Source organism: Labeo rohita, chromosome 7 (assembly GCF_022985175.1).
Source record: "Labeo rohita strain BAU-BD-2019 chromosome 7, IGBB_LRoh.1.0, whole genome shotgun sequence".
NCBI classification, from domain to species: Eukaryota; Metazoa; Chordata; class Actinopteri; order Cypriniformes; family Cyprinidae; genus Labeo; species Labeo rohita.
Window position 1 is genome coordinate 15,408,845 of NC_066875.1, and position 17,673 is coordinate 15,426,517.

Genomic DNA, 17,673 nt, shown 5'->3' on the forward strand with positions numbered 1-17,673 from the left:
AACTACGCATTGATTCTGTAGTTTTCTGCTGTAATCACAAAAAATTGGCCGAGCAAACGCTCTTTTCGTTATCGAAAACGAAATCGTTTCCCGACCAATATGTTTAAAAGTATAAAACAATAAGGAGTCCACAGTAAAAGCATATTATAATACTATACATCAGTAGTACTGTACCTGCTTATGCTGTATGTAGTGCGCATGCGCGTTGTGTAATTACAGATGGGATGGTGCGAGCAGCTCTCAGCGGGACTCACACTCACCGCCTGCGGGACAGACCGCGAGGAGGACACCGCGACCAGTGTCACAGAGCCAGACCCTGTCATCTAAACCGGCCTGACCGACCCACATCCACTGCGCGGTAAGACTTAAAAAAAAAAGTGAAAGTATCTGAACTCGCCGCTTTATATTTAAGCAGCTTCGGTGGAAGACAGACGCGTATGAGTGTCAGTTTATAGTTACTACTGTAACTTTGATTGACAGTGAGCTAAACAGACTGCGAATAATCACCCGGATCAAAACAGTGAAACAAAACTTTTGAACATACATTTAAAACGTTTATAGTGAAATATTCAGGAGTTCATGGTCGGAGGGAGCGGATAATTCGGGACAGTAGTTGGCCGGTCCGAATTCTTTAACACGCACACTTTAAATATGATGCATGCTCATTGTGTCAGCTCTCCTGCTGTAAATACACTAACATCAAACTTCAGCGGAATAAAGTCGTCTAACTATAAAAGAGCTGTGTAAAATACAGCTATAAAGTGTCTTTGATGGCGACCGTCGTTAACTGCTGTCCATAATAAAGGGTGTGTCTCTATCTGCCAAACAGCACGTCAACTTTCTAAACGTGTAGTGCACACGGGTTCTCATTACTTTCTCTTTCATTTCTTGTGATAGATGCTCACTTCGTGCTACAGGTGTGTTGACACATTGGGCATTTTAACATGGAAATGGGTATATAAAGGGGAGAGAAGTGCGTAAAGGTCACAACAATTCAATTTTGGAGTCCAATTTAATGCTGCATGTTTAAAGTAGTTTTAGATGAAGAATTGTTATATTGTATAAGGCTGCTGTCACTACAGTACTTGACATGTCATGTCAAATGCCTGCAGCTTTATGGTTTAAAATGAAATTTATTACAAACATGATCAAACCTATTTAACTGTTCGGTTTTCTTAAGGTCATTTTTGACCTCTTTTAAATAATTCACTGTAAATACATGTAGTATGTCAACAAATAGCTTGTGGAGGAATGCATTTGTTGTGATGTGTATGCCATAAGGGGCCTTACTGACTTTAGTAACTGCGGATATTTATGTATGAAATGCACATAAATGTACACCACTATTAAGTAATAGAAGATAATACAGAAATGGTTATAAAATATGTCTGATGTAGTGACATTGACATAAAGGGTTAGTAAGGTTTGCATGTATTGCAGAAGTTGAGTACACACTTGAATGTGCATTTGTAATGTTCTTGCACAAATTTTTATGAAATAAAAAGCCACTTACCTGTAACTAAAGTCACTTTTATGACTATGTTTTTTAAAGACACTTAAATACACTTTTAAAAAAAGGCACTTTGTAGTAGGGGTTGACCGTTTATCTGCGCTGACATTAAGCATTTTTATGGTTACTGGTAGTCGTCATTTCCAAAATAATTTAAAAGCATTTAAAGAATGTTTTTTCTCAGAGCCCTTGTTATTCTTAAGTTTGACATTCATTTTCACTTTTACACCAGACATCGGTTCAAAATACCGGTTATCCGTCTACTTGATCTGTAATAATCGGTGTCAGCATAGGCCCTGAAAAACACATATCGGTCGACCTGTATTTTGTACTGTCAAAATAAACGTTTTACCTAAAAGTAAATTTTTTAAATACATTTGTTAACAGTGTTTTTTTTGTGACATGTAAAGTACTTGCTAATAGTTTTAGCTGTATTGTGTTATTTAATATTACAAAATTAATATATTTTAAGTGTACTAAAGTGCAACTTAATCATTACAAATGTGTAATTAAATATATTTAAATATATGACACACAAGTTTCAATAAAAATGACTTTAAAGTATACTTAACTACGAATTCTTGTCAGTACAGAAACTTCAACTGAAGACTTTAACCATATTTCAAAGACAATAGAAGTAATTATAAAATTACATATAAAGATTTAGCCTACTTACTGTAAATCCAACTCAAGTGGGCCAAAAACAATCTAAAGTTCAGCAAATTGTATTTAATGTAAATTTAAACTATAATTATGCCGTTTTATATGCAGTTTAGTGCATAAAAACATTATATTCAGTTTGCACTTAAATATATTATTTTAAAATGTATTATTTTCATAACAAGTACTCTTTTTTGAAAGTATGCTAACATGTGCTTCTCTTTCACTGCTGGTGTTGGCTCTTGCTTTCTTGAACATAAGCCATTTTGACTGGCCATAAAAAGAATAAACAGTGTGTTATGTGATGATCTATTTGTGCAGCTTCAACTGTCTGGTTGTGAGCGGCTAGTCCAGAAGGCAGTGTGCTTTGCTCAATTCATTAGTCACATCAGCAATACCACTATGCCCATACCAAGAATAAAATGACATGGAATGCCAGTAGTACTGCAGTTGCATATTTTTACTTGCCATTGGTTAGCTTGCATAAACAAGACTTGATGAGATCTATTCTAAACACATTTAACTGTTTGCCTGTTATCAGATATGGTCATTTATGTCCAGTAGCTTTCTATGTGTTGTAATCAATAACACTCTTCAGAGGCATAGAGGAGATCAGTGCTAGGCTCATAAACCCATAAACAGTCAAGTTTGACCTCTGACCACCTAGCACTGTTTGTTCTGCCAATGTGGCTTTACAATGATCTGCTCATGCAAAATTGTTATATTTGTATCAAGAGTAAAGGTACACTACCATTTAAAAAGTTGGGGTCAGTAAAATTTATGTTTTAGAAGAAACTAATACTTTTGTTCTGGAAAGTATAAAAAATCTGTAGTGGTTTTCACAAAAATATTAAGAAGCACAACAGATTTCAGTATAATGTTACTTGATCACCAAATCAGTATATTAAAATGATTTCTGAAGGATCATGTGACACTGAAGACTGGAGTAATGATGCTGAAAATACAGCTTTGTCATCATAGGAGTAAATTACATTTTTAAATATATTAAAATTGTTAGGGGTTTGAGCGCATAGCGCTGAAACCCCTATTGTAATTGTTAGAATGGCCAAGAATCAGCAATCTCCACGTAAAACTGATCGGGCAGACCAAACCATAAGTCATAGAGACTTGAAACTTGGAGGAATGGTAGTGCTCACACTGTCTACCACGTCACCAAGGCTCGCCCCAATTGGCCTGAAGGGGGCACTACAGCGATCAAAAGTACTCATCGCTCATAACTCCCAAACAGCTTGTTACAGACTCAAGTCTTATGTCGTTGGAAACTTTGGCTCATGTCGGACAGAACACACGCCTCAGATTCATCCGTGATTGTGGCGAAATTTTTGGGTATATAGCATTTTTTTAAAAAACCTACTTTTGCGAACTAGTCCTAGGTTTTTTGCACGATCAGAGCCAAACCAGTGCAGAAAGATTCTCTGGAGAGTCAATATTAAGAATTGTCAAAAAAAACAAAAAAAACAAAAGGAACTTCAACTCATCGTTACAAAAGGACGTCAGAACGCTCAAAAGGGGCAGGGCCACTTTTAGTAAAATGCCTGTAACTCCTGAACGGAATGAGATATCTCTGTTTCCCGCTGTAAGAGGGAAAAAAAACATAAAAATGGCTGTAACTGCTCAACCATTTGTCCTGTCAACATGAAAATCAGCGTCCAGGGTCTTAGACCGAAGTGCCAAATTGTCTACAAGGACATTTGTGTCTCAAAAATGATGGCCGCCAATGGCCGACTTTTGAGCACTTGTTTGACAAGGTTAACGGAGGCAGATCGGAACAAAACTCCTGTTTGACTAACGGCCCCAAAATTTTGAGAGAAATTTGAAAGAAATCGGCCACTGGGGGTGCGATATCACATTTTTCAAGAACATAAAAGGATTGTGCGTTGAACATTTTTTCGCACATACATGTGAAATTCTCATCATACGATAGAGCTCCTCATTTTGGACAATTTTGCCTCTAGATCCACCGCTGTCAATCAAATTGTTTGTTATGACTAAAAAGATGTAAAAAAAAATACTTTTGCAAACTAGTCCTAGGTTTTTTGCTCAAACTGAAAAAAAAAAAACACTGCAGTACAATTCTCTGGACTCTCTAGGCCAATAATTATCCAAAAATTTTTTTTTTTTTTTTGAAATTTACCCTTTGGGAAGCTGTAACAGGGTCATTTTGAAAAGGGGCCTGCTTAAATTTACAAAAAATCTATGAAGTCTAAAGAAAAAATCTAAACTTCACAAAATCCGCTGAGCACATGTGACAGGTGATTCTAAACAAGCAAGCAAAGTTTTAAGGGGATCGGACTGCAGCTGGCACTATAACTCATAAACTTTAAAACACTTCATATTTGGTAAATGACCTGTATTTGCCGAAAATGCATATTTTTGATTTACAGTCTTACTAAATAATATGCAATGTCTTTTTTATGTGCTTAAATGCCGTAAAGCTCTTGAACCCCGGTAATCACTGCTTGCAGCTGTATTTTTAAATAGTTTTTACTGTAAATTTGATCAAACAAATGCAGCCTTGGTAAACATTAAAACACAGTAGTGTCTTTAGACCAGATCCAACATCATTACTTCTCGTTATTTTTTTAAGATGGCGGATGAGGAACTGGTGAAGAAGATGGTACGGGCGGTGCTCCAGTCCAGTAAGAGTGGCGTGTCACTCTCTAACCTGCAGGTAGAGTATAAAGACCTGACGGGTGAGCTCATACCTTATAAACAGTTGGGGTATGGCACACTGGATGCCCTCCTGCACAGCATGCCTTCGGTCGTGAAACTGGATAAAGTACAGTCTGGGGAGGTAAGTCTTTCACTCACTTTTTGAAATTCAGTTATTCAGCAGGTATATGCAAATACTAAATCTTTAAATGGTTAAAAACCCATAGGTGGTGTGCCATGCTACCACAGGAAACGAGATGACCCACATTACTAAACTTGCGGCCCGTCAACGCACAGCTAAGAGGACCGGCCGACCTCAAGTGGTGAACTGTCAAATGAGAGTCAAACCTGCAGCTCCTCTTGTGCTGAATGGTGAGGCTGCAACTCTTACTGTAATGTGTCATGCACATAACATTATATAGAGAATGTTTGCTTAAATACATACTTTAAAGTATATTTTAAATAATCATTGATAATCTTTTGTCAACAGAAGTTACATTAAAGTATGTTTAAGTTGACAGTTTTGTTAAATGCAGCTGTGGATGTGATACTTCTTGTAATGTGTTAGTCAAAAGACATTTTAAAGATAATATATGCTGGTGTCCTGTGCATCTCGTGTCTTTTTTGGTTGTGTATATGGCCTATTTAAACTCCTCTGAGGATGTGAGCACAGTTCTGGATGTACTAAGAATAAAGCTCTGCATTAGATCATTCAGATTACAGGTTGCGGCTGTTCTGGGAACTGCAAACTCACTGTCAGCTTCAGCGTTTTCAGGGCTCACGCTGTCCCTTGATCAGTGACTCAGTAGTTACTTGGCTTGCCGTGATACAGCAGAAAGCGGGCATCTATATTGACCTAGAGGGAGAGAGAGGGAGAGAGAGGGAGGTCTGGAGACTGCAGTGTTGTGGAGAGGCACAGCAGAGCCTGCGTGGCTGTTGAGGGGAGGATTGTCTGAAAACGTTTCTTTTTTTTTCCCCTCATCTGTTATTTAATGACTCAACTGGCACTGCTGTGGTGATGCTCTGCCTGTTTTTGTCTTCTTAACTCACCATCCGCTGTATTGCAGAAACTATCAGCCTGTGGAACGCTTATCTCAGGAGGGCTGTAGACAGTGATAAGGTGTTAAATTGCTGCCTCTTTTCCACGCTAGGCTGGTTGGACGGCTTGCGCTGTTAGCAAGCAGCCGGCTGAGTTTACTGCCGGGTTGGAAGGTATGATGTCATTCTGTTACAGTCAGGTTAGTGGTATGATGTCATACTGAATGTGTATGAGAGAAAATGGGTTTGAAGTTATAACGTCTGGTCGACACAGTGTGAGTATGATGTAATAGTTATTTAGTTAAAATAAATTTGCAGCTGCTGTTGAACTGCATATGCTTTGTTATCTGAATGTATAAAGAAAAGAGTAATATTTTTGTTGCATGTTCTAATTTCTAGTGATTATGCTGAGTTCCAGAAACTTCATGGTTCTCTTGTTGAAGAAGAAAGTGCAGAGTAATACCTTAGAGACTGTTTGTAAAGTAAACTGACTTGTGTGTAATGATATATGTTTGATCTAGCTTACAGTGTTTGGCTTCATCTGTTTGATTAAAGGATTAAGCACAACAAACTGAAAAAATACATATATTTTTCTCATGTTGTTCCCAACATGTATGATTGTCTTTCTGTTGTTGAATACAAAGGAGTCTTCTGAAGCCATATATATGACATGTGAAGAACAGACAATTCACTGAAAATATTAGCATTCTTTTGACATAGCTCTCTTTGATGTGTTCATGAGAGAAACAGTAATATTTGATATGTTGAGTTGGAATTTTTTCAATTATCAGTCTGTTGATCTGGTTAAAAAAACGCTTGAGTCAGAATGATATTGCCTCAGGTTACTCACCGACTCATTTATCAGTGATCCAATCACAGCAGTTAACAACCCAAGATTTCAAGGACAAAACAACAACATTTAAATCTGTTTTTTCACACAAATCTTTAGAATAATCGATGAGTCATGTGGATCAATTTTATGATACTTTTATGGTGGGTTTGCATGCCTTGTTGTCTTACAATCAGAATTATACTGTTTTTTAATCTTTTTGATATTATTGTTAGAGAATGCTGCTTACTGCATCATTTTTTCGATGGTGACTTGTCATGGCGTGCATACAATGTAGACAGAAGCGCTGATTATAGTGGTTTCTAGTTGCTTTTCTATTTGCGTCCAGTGAAGGCACTGTGTAATTCTGCAATAATAGTGTTCATGTGAGGAAGTGTGCTATAATTCCAGTATGTTGATAGAAATTGTTGTTCAAGGAAATTCCTGTCATCACAAAGCACTGTTAAATGGGTCACAGGACACTCAAATGTTTCAAAATAGGCTTGGGAAAATGAGTCTTAGTTATATTTTGTTATTATATTTTACATTATATATTACTTTCATGATTTATATACTGTTTCATTTCCTTCATAGCAAAGCCAAGGACATCTCTGAGACAGCCCGACCATCGTGGACGTCTGGGGCGTGGTGGAGGTCGTGGAGGGGGTCACGGAGACCCCCTTCCTCGAACAGGAAGCATGAGGGACTCCCAGTCTGATGTGAAAGGCGGCAGACCCCACAACACACCCCCAAACACACCCACAAGAAGACCTTCTCTTCCCTCAGAAAGGTGAAAAAGCCCATCAAGTGGAGTCTCAAACAGTGATAAAACACAACAAATCGTAAAATCGGTGACAGTTTGCATTATAGCAACAGTGCTGTCAAATCGATTAATCACGATTAATTGCATCCAGAATAAAAGTTTGTGTATTTATATATACACATACAGTTTAAGTCAAAAGTTTACATACACCTTGCAGAATCTGCAAAATGTTAATTATTTCCAAAATAAGAGGGATCATACAAAATTTAGTACTGACCTGAGTAAGGTATTTCACATAAAATACGTTTACATATAGTCCACAAAAGAAAATAGTTGAATTTATAAAAATGACCCTGTTCAAAAGTTTACATACACTTGCTTCTTAATACTGTATTGTCGCCTGAATGATCCACAGCTGTGTTTTTTTATGTTTAGTGATAGTTGTAGATAATTCCCTTGTTTGTCCTGAACAGTTAAACTGCATGCTGTTCTTCAGAAAAGTCCTTCAGGTCACACGGATTCTTTGGTTTTCCAGCTTTTTGTGTATTTAAACTCTTTCCAACAATGACTGTATGATTTTGAAATCCATCTTTTCACACTAAGGACAACTGAGGGACTCATATGCAACTACTAAAGAAGGTTCAAAAGCTCACTGATGCGTTAGAAGGAAAAACAATAAATAAAGAGGCAGGGGTGTAAAACCAGGGGTGTAAACTTTTGAACAGAATGAGGATGTGTACATTTTACTTATTTAGCCTAAATATCATATTGTTTTTAAATTAGTACTGCCCTTCAGAAGCTACAGAAGATACTTACATATTTCCCAGAAGATAAATTAGTTAAATTTACCCTGATCTTCAAATTCAAAAAGTTTTCACCCCCGGCTCTTAATGCATGGTTTTTCATTTTGAAGCATCAGTCAACCTTTGAACCTTATGTAATAGTTGTCCTCAGTTGTCCTCAGTGTGAAAAGATGGATCTCAAAATCATACAATCATTGTTGGAAAGGGTTCAAATACACAAAATTGCTGAAAAAAAAAAATTGTGGGACCTGAAATATTTTTCTGAGGAACAGAATCAAGTGTAAACTTTTGAACAGGGTTATTTTTTATAAATTCAACCATTTTTTTCCTCTTGTGGATGTATATGTAACATCTTTTATGTGAAATATCTTATCCAGGTCAGTACTAAATAAAAAATAGTATGCATTTTGTATGATTCCTCTTATTTTGGTAAAATAATTTACATTTTGCAGGTTCTGCAAGGTGTATGTTAACTTTTGACTTCACTTCAAACTTTTATTTTGAATGTGATTAATCATGATTAATCGATTTGACAGCACTATTTGAAAGATAAAAAGAAGATACATTCATGTACAGCTAACACTTTCTTACGGAAAAGCATCTTTTAAAGTAAGCACATCCACTGTGTGAGCAGCATTTTGCTGAGCAAGTAGCTGAGAATACAAATCAAGTCCTAATGAGTGGACAGAAACAAGCTCTTTATTTCTTCACTGACTCTTAATTTTCCAGTTTTGCAACTGCATGTCTCTAGCTGTTGATACTGTCTGACTTGATTGGCAATAACAGAAAGCATTTTAGCTGAATGTTGTCTGAACCCAGTGCTTATTCAGCAATCGAATGGAGGGTGCTGTCTGTGTTTGTGTGTGTGAAATCACTCCAGCCAAAAACCATTGAGAGCAAACAACTGACCTCACTCTTTAGAATTGTGTTCTGTATCGCTTACTGTGGCACACACACAATGGCTGTGAGTGTGCGGAGGGTGGCAGAGTTAAGCGGGTGTACTGGGGTTTGTTAATCCTCCCTCCATTCTCTTACAGATTAGCCATTCTAAACCAGTCCACAATGAATCAGCACTTTCCCTTTGGAACAGGTTGAGGGGGAGTTTGGGTCATCTGATACCTAGAATCATATGCAAAAAGACCTCCACACCCCTGCTTTATCATGCTGCAGCACTCTGCCAAAATGTCTGTATTATTTGCTCTATATCCCTCCTGTCTGCTTAGTTTATGAAAACTGTACTAGGCTGTTTTGCAGAATTAAGCTGACCAGTTAATTACATAGATTAGGAGGATAACCCAGCAATAATGAATTATTAAGCAAATTTGGGTTCGCTAAGTGGTATTTGCTATAGTATTATTTTTGAGGTAACAATGTGAAAAAACACATTTAATGCAATGGTATGCCAAAGTCATGAAGAAGAGTTGATTATAACTAATAGAACATTTTAGTGGCTTGAGTAAAAAAGTGGTAGTCTGAGGTCCTTTCTTACTGACCAATTTCAGAACTGGTTGCTTTTTGTCCACCTAAAGAGGTTTGAGTCTGATTCATTGTAAAAGGTGTTGGTTGTTTTATAAAATTGGATGCACATCAACAGATGGAAATTTTAGGTAAAAGGACAGGTGAAAATGACAGATTTTAAATTCTCTTTAATATAATCTCGTTTTTTTTTTCTAGATCAGACAAAAGAATGACCCTTTCCTCCAGATTCCAAAAAGAAGTACATGCCCATCTCTCCCAAAACCAACAGCTGAGCAATGGTGAGCAAATTTTGGGTGGAAAGTGTTAATGTAGACTGTCTAATCATTTCTCTCCACAAGAATCTCCTTTAAAGGTTATAGTTATCCTGGACTCTGTAAGTTAACTTCCTGTCCCAGAAGGCATTCATGGGATGTTCATTAAGGATGAAAAGAGAACAGCCATCTTCTGTCTAAAGCGGGCAGAAAGCTCCCGCTGTTACACAGAGGGATCTCTTAGGACTACATGCCTTCAGTTCTGACGTTGCTATGGGCTATATCTTAAAGTGATAGTTCACCCAGAAGAGGAAAAAAAATGTTGTCAGTAGAAAGTCATATTCTGAGGGTGAAAAAAATAATGAGCAAACTGTCATAAGACTTGTGATTCATTACAAATCTATTCAAAATCTGTCAATGTAAAATTGTTACTAAGCTGAAGCATTTTTGTTGTTGATATTTCCAGCCCCTTCTATCCTGAATGAAAACACTCCAGCAAAACCCAGGGTGCCTCATTCTGCGCCTTACAGTCCCAAGCTGGTGCAGTCCCGTCTTAAGGAAGTTCTTAACAAGCACAGCAATGGCCTCTGGGTATCCAAGCTGCCTCAGCTATATCGAGAGCATTATAAACAAGATCTACCCAACGAAGCCCTGAAAGATCTGGAACACTGGACCCACATTTGTACTGTAAGTTTATAGAAATGGCCTGATTAGCCTGTCATCTGATGACATGATGAGAACCAGTTTATGAATATAAATTGTAACTTTCAGAAATTAAAATTTAAAAGACCATTAATTGACAATATAGGACTGTGTAGCACCTATAGCTCTGTATTTTGCCAGTTTAATTCTAAGGGTTGGAGAGAAAATTGGAGACAATTAATGTGATTTTAACCGAACTTGGTCAACATTATGCAAAGACATTGAAATTGTGAATTTTGAGTTGTCATGATGAGGGAGTAAATTCATGTCAAAAAATGTAATAGAAAGAGTCTGACATCTTCCAAGTGCATTGTTTCATTCAGATTTATTTTTTTTTTGGTCAAGGGGACTGATGGCAGCCAGAAGTCTGCCCAAGTATTGGTTTCTGCAGTACCCTAGGTGTACTTAGTGCTAGGTTTAGGGATATGCAGTCTGAAGTAGTTGATAAATGCCCACTGATTGGGAAATTTTTAGTTATGCTGAAACCTCAAACTGAAGTGTGGTTAAAGGGATAGTTCACCCAATATTTTTTTTTTTATTAATTACTCACCCTCATGTCGTTCCAAACCAGTAGGGCTGCTCCCTAATAGCCGACTAACCGCTAGTCGACGAGAAGAGGCTTGGTCGACCAATACTTTGTTAGTCGCTTAGTGACGAGGTCGCAGTCCATGATGTATAGATTGTTAACGGCTGGTCTATGTGGTAATATAGTACATCGGGCAGGACATCCAAATGCATCGCCTTCATTAATCAACCTCAAATATGGCTTTTCATCTGAAAGATGTATGAAGTAGCAACTTCACATGGCACTCAATCTAAAACCTGTTAACCTAGAAAAATGTGCGCTATTCAAGTGTCTGTGCAGAGTGTGGAAGCTGAATAGTAGTGCGCTCACTGCATGACAGATAGAGGTGCCAGTGTGGTCACTTGCTCTTAAAATACTCCATCATTTTTGGTCATACAGATAAAAATAAATAATTAGCGCAAAGAGGATGTGCTTTCTGCCGTCTCGGTCTCTGTGAACTGTGAACTCTGTGAACTCAGAAACTCTGTGTATACTTGCCTTACAGACATGAAAAAATGAACCAATTCAAATGGGAAACAAATATTCTCAGATTACGTAATCCGTATAAAACATGCATACAGACGCATCCACTACTGCAGAGATGACGAGTCAGCGTCATCGACTTCATCTCTTAAGCCGAAAACAAAGAAAATGCTAGTTTATTAATAAATTGCTAAAATGTTTATGCAGTCTGCTTGCTGTTTTTCCCTGACACATTTATAATTATTACATATATATATATACACATATATAATTATCTGCCAGTGCGCTGTGGCAAGCTTTTTAGCGTGTGCTTGAGCTCTTATTAGGCTATTTAGGCAATTAAAGGCCCATTATTGTGATTTATATGGTTTATTAAACGTGCGACTAGTAGTTGACTAATGCTACTAGTCAACCAGAAAAATCTTTAGTTGAGGGCAGCCCTCCAAACCAGTAAGATCCTCATTCATCTTCAGAACACAAATTAAGATATTTTGGATTAAATGCGAGAGCTTTCTGACCCTGCATAGACAGCAACGCAACTACCACAATCAAAGCCCAGAAAGGTAGTAAGGACATTGTTAAAATACTCCATGTGCCATCAGTGGTTCAACCTGAATTTTATGAAGCTACGGGAATACTTTTTGTGTTCGAAGAGAACAAAAATAATTACTTTATTTAACAATTTCTTCTATTCCATGTCAGTCTTCAACGTGCGTTCACGTGCGTGTGCATTCCTCTGCTTCTAAACAAAGCGCAGCGCATCGGGGTTCTAGATCAGAAATCTGGCTCCTGTGTCTCATTTTTGTTTTCTTTGCGCACAAAAATGATTGACGTAGCTTCATAAAACTAAGGTTGAACCACTATTTTTATGATGCCCTTACTTCCCTTTTGGGCCTTAAACGTGGTAGTACTGTTGCTGTCTATGTAGGGTCATAAAAGCTCTCCGATTTCATAAAAAAAAAAATCTTGATTTGTGTTTTGAAGACGAATGAAGGTCTTACAAATATGGAATGATGTGAGGATGAGTAATTATTGACAGACTTTTCATATTTGTGTGAACTATCCCTTATAATAACTTAGCTCTGTGTATTTGTCTGCAGAATAACAATGCTGTCTTCGATTTATAGGTTGAAAAACCATGCAGTACCAAACCTCAAGAGCTGCTGCTATACCCTGCTAAAGAAACTAGCCAGATAACATCACATAGTGCTGCTACACCCCCCACCCATGACAAATCCCCATTTCATCACAAAAAACCCCAGACTCAAAGATCATCTCCCACTTACAAATCAAGCACTCCGACGTCCCCTAGTGATCTACCGCTCGACGTCAAGCAGAAGCTTGGAGAGCTGCTCATGAAATACAGCAGTGGCCTGTGGGCCCACGCTCTGCCTAAACTGTATCAAGACACATACAAATGCAAGCTACCAGAGTTTGTGCTGGACCACCTCACCCTGCTTTCAGATATATGCACGATTGACTACCCCATGCCGGACAACCCCAAAAGAGCAATTCTGTATGCAAAAGTAGTGGAGGACGAGAACCGTAACCAGTCGGGATTGGCTGGCTCAGAGTTGAAAGAAACAGTAGAGCGTCATTTGAGCAGCCAGACTGTTCCTTCTCTTGTCATTCCTAGAGAGGAATACCCTTCTGTCCTCGTGGTGGAAGCAAGTGACACAAACAGCGTCATTCTGAGGTGCGATTTTTAATCAATATCTTACAATTACGCTTATCACTTTACTTTTTTTGATTAATCTCATGTTTATATCAAGGCTTAGATTTCTTTGTTTGAAGAATGTTTGGAAATGCCTGTGGAGGAAAAATATGTCAGGCCACTGTAAAAGTTGGTGACCGCAGTGCTTTTGATAAAGTGTGTGTCTGTTTATGTGCAGGTACATAGGTGAAGGTTACTCCAAGGCGCAGGAAAAGTTAGAAGATGAAATGAGAGAGTTCTATGGGCAAGACATCAACAAGGTGGCTCTGACCTCACCATTACCAGGTCAGCTGACTGCTATACGTGCTGAGGAAGAGGAGGAGATCCTCCGAGCACAAGTCTGTGAGGTCATGGCTGACAAGGTCAAGGTACGTTATGGGGTCATTGAAGATCACAGCTCAACATATTAATGTAGTAGAGTAGTGTAGAGATTCTCAACCTTTTTGACTTTAAGGACCCCCATTATCCAAGACAATATTTAAAGTCCCCCCATGTCGGGTAATGATAACAGCAAAGAGAAAAGAACGATCCAACCGTATGTCGGCGCACGTGATTAACTGCTCATGTGTGACACGCTCATATCGTTAGGCGCAATTCACACGGAATGCGCTTTTGTGTTGACTAAGATGCGACGTGGGCCGTGGAATAGGAAAAACATGCAAGAAGATGGGAGTGAACTTCTTTTTACCTGAGCGCCACGTTTTTAGATGCTGCAAGAGATGCGAGTACAACAGTCAAACCTGTCCATAAATATGGATATGTAGTCCATAAATATGTAGAAAAAACAATGGAAAAGTAATGCAATTGAATAAATTTATGTCTGATATTTCATGTTTGCACGACAGGCTGATAGCTGCTGTTTGTTGTTTTCTACAGAACATTTATAGTTAATAATAGTCTACTGGTGTTATACCTTCAGTCATTTTGAATTTGAATTACCTTGACTTTTGAGATTGTTTTTAAAGCATTTTACTTGTCTTTTTTATTTATTAACATATAATAAGACAAGGTTGTACAAGATACAGTTGTAGTTCATGCATCTTTTCTGCAAAGATATTTAACAAATGATTTGTTTAACATTTACATCATGTTGACAACTTGTGTGGTGCACTTAGAAAAGATTTTTTTTTAAAACTACAGGGTTAATAAAGAAAAAGTTACTTAAATCATGTTGTAGTTACATTTTCAAGTTCACTAGTTAAAAAATTTGAAAAATCGAGAATCGGCCAATGTTGTGACATTTTTTTTTTGCTGTATTGCCCAGCCCTAATTAGTCAATTTTGTTATTTCAGACTGCATGTTCTTTAGTGTTCAATAATGAATTTTTATGACTTTTCCAGAAATAGCTTAAACACACAAATTTCACAGCAGTTTCCATTCAATAAAATACTTTGAAATTTGACATAAATAGAAAAATGTATGTTCGTTAAAAATTCTCCAGGTCTAGAAATCTAGAATTCTCTCATGTTTTCAGGTATCCATGACCGTGGCATGAGACAGTTGTTAAAGAAAGAAATTAAAATTAAGAAATATGAAAAAAGGTTTCATCTTGGTAAATGTTTAGCTTATTTAAAAGCTTGTTTTTGTCTTGATTAAAACCAGTTTAAATTAAAGGCACAATATGTAAGCTTTTTTGATTATAATATCCAAAAACTACTAGAACAATGTTATATATTTTGTTGACTTGTGTACTTACATTATCCCAAATGTTTCTAAAAATGTTTAAATCCTAAAAAAATTAAGCAGTTTAACTAGTGGTCCGTCCTTTGTTATTGCATTGCCTGCCAATGATGCATACAGCTTCTATTTCCCTTTTATTCCCTATTATTAGAAAACATAAAAAAAACACAAAAGACGGTTATGTATGTAATATGTTATGCGTTTCATTAGACAGGTGAAGAATGCACAAAGCAGCATTATAACAGAACTTTCAACACACTCAAATGTATCTACTGCTTTACCCCACATACACATGACTGAAAAGCAGTGTTGCCAAGTCTGCATTTTTTCCCACAGAACTGGGCTACTTTCATACTGTTCCGGGGGGTTATTTTTCATGTTTCACCCAAAAAATTTAATATTTAGCCCCTGGAATGCTCATTTTACCAGAGGAACCCCACCAAAAAACGTGTATTTTACCCCCTGGAACATGATTTTACTGGGGGACTTCCCCTCGAAACATGATTGAGCTACTTTTGGGCTAGTTTTGAAGCGGTTGACTGTGGCATAATAAAAGCTTTGCTGTTTTTGAGCCGTGTAATTAGCAATCGCTCCAGCAGGTTCGTTTTGCTTTACCGGCTTTTAGCCCCACCCTGCTTCATACTGCAGTGACGTTAATAAAACTTTAGTATATTAGCTCATCCATGAACATCAGATGAATATCGGATTACATTGACTCCGCACTCAAATCACAACGTCATCAAACTATGCCTTTGTTTCTTTGTTTGTTTAGAATATGCACCCTCTTGCTCTGAAAATTACATACTGTGCCTTTAAGTATTTTGCAGCTCCCCCTAGTGGGTCCAGGCCCTCTGGTGGAGAACCACTGGTTTAGTGCAGTTCACAGTGAATCATTATGGTTTTCTGTTGTAGAACTGAAGCTGTTTTGATCTGTGATACATTTGTGTAATATCTTTGCTCATAAACCATATAATGATGCTCTGTTTTTGTAATACCCATTACTGTACTTGTATGTTGTTTAAACAGGTGTACTATGTGGATCATGGCTTTTCTGAAGTTGTCAACAAGAGCAAACTATTGGAGTTACGTGAGAAGTTTTATAGATTGCCGTTCCAAGCCACCAAATGTAAACTAGCGGGTGAGATTTGCATTCAGTTATGAATTTTGTTAAACAAAATAGTTTCACATTTAATGCCAAAAATTGTTTTATATCAATTTGTTTCAGGCCTGGAGTCATTCAGTCAGGAGCAGGCAGTGCTGAAGAGGTTTGAGTCCATGGCCACTGGCAAAATCCTGTTGGCTGAAATCTTAGAGCGTAAAGAAGTGCCTCTGGTGGTCCTGTATGACACATCACAGGATGATGATATCAACATCAATGCTGCCTGTATGAAAGCTCTGCAAGACAGATCCTTAGAGAGTCCCCTAAAGGTAACCAAAATGGAAGTGTTTGATATTACAATGAAACCCTCAGATCCAAAAAATACTGAAATGGTACCTTGAGGTAGATTCCAATGTGCCTCAAAAATACCATGTTTTGCCAAGATAGCATGCCCAAAAACATTGTAGTACTATCATACAGTACATATACTACTATAGTACTGAACACTACTTATATCAATGCTTTTGGAAAATCTGCCTAGCCAGTCAAATTTGTGGACTAGAACTGTTGCATAATCAATACTAACGTTCAAAAATTTGGGGTCAGTAAGATTTTCTGATGTTTTTGAAAGGCTGCATTTATTTGATCAAAAATACAGTAAAAACAGTAATATGGTGAAATTAGTCTTCAGTGTCACATGATCCTTCAAAAAATCCTTAGATTATGCTGATTTAGAATTTACTGTATAACACGTAATGTCATGGAATTTGTCAAATTTTGGATGAATAAATCAAAGTAGGTCAATACACATCAATCAAAATACAATATGGATTAGTGTCTGTGAATATTAAGCCACCAAAATACTATTTAAATATGAATTCTGCATGTGCTGCTTGTCTCTGTGTGAATGAATGGCCCAGATGCATGGTTTCATTTGCTACACATTTACTGAGCGCTCCTCAATATTTGAGCACATGAACACATGAATATAATCTGTAGAACGACTCTCACAGTCACTTCATGTGACTTTTTTTTTTTACTGTTTCTTGTGAGAAAAACTATCATCACATATCACATAAAAGTCTGGTTTAACTTGAAGAAATTGTGACAGATATATTACTGAATGTAATGATCATACTACTACGACTAGTAATATAATTATTATTTAAACATTATTTTCTAATAATATTTACCAGAAATAAATATTTACCAAAATTTATTTATCAGAAAAATCTAACCACACAAAACAGTATTTCTGAAAAAAAAGGGACAAATAAAATAAGAATATTTTTTTTAAATCAATTATTTAGAGATGCTTTTGATTATTTAAACTTTTAATGAAAACATTAAAATGGAATGCAGAAAACTAATGGAAAACAAAAAAAAAAATTAAACTGAATTTGAGAAAAAAAAAAAATTCATAG

The 17,673-nt window shown here is 37.0% G+C and overlaps 1 protein-coding gene across 2 annotated transcripts in view; it reads left to right on the forward strand.

Annotated features, from left to right (window-relative positions):
* The first annotated feature begins 226 nt into the window (after positions 1 to 226).
* Positions 227 to 17,673, forward strand: part of tdrd7b (tudor domain containing 7 b) — a 28,041-nt gene continuing 10,594 nt past the window's right edge. Inside the window, exons 1-10 of one of the 2 annotated variants that reach the window (XM_051114707.1) lie at positions 227 to 358; positions 4,779 to 4,985; positions 5,071 to 5,215; positions 7,305 to 7,500; positions 9,951 to 10,033; positions 10,473 to 10,693; positions 12,884 to 13,452; positions 13,649 to 13,838; positions 16,177 to 16,288; positions 16,376 to 16,578. In XM_051114707.1, the coding sequence (XP_050970664.1) occupies positions 4,779 to 4,985; positions 5,071 to 5,215; positions 7,305 to 7,500; positions 9,951 to 10,033; positions 10,473 to 10,693; positions 12,884 to 13,452; positions 13,649 to 13,838; positions 16,177 to 16,288; positions 16,376 to 16,578 (1,926 nt within the window). In that variant the 5' untranslated portion in view covers positions 227 to 358. Of the gene's footprint in view, positions 359 to 4,778; positions 4,986 to 5,070; positions 5,216 to 5,776; positions 6,056 to 7,304; positions 7,501 to 9,950; positions 10,034 to 10,472; positions 10,694 to 12,883; positions 13,453 to 13,648; positions 13,839 to 16,176; positions 16,289 to 16,375; positions 16,579 to 17,673 lie in introns of those variants that run through there. The other variant, XM_051114708.1, reaches the window with a different exon arrangement.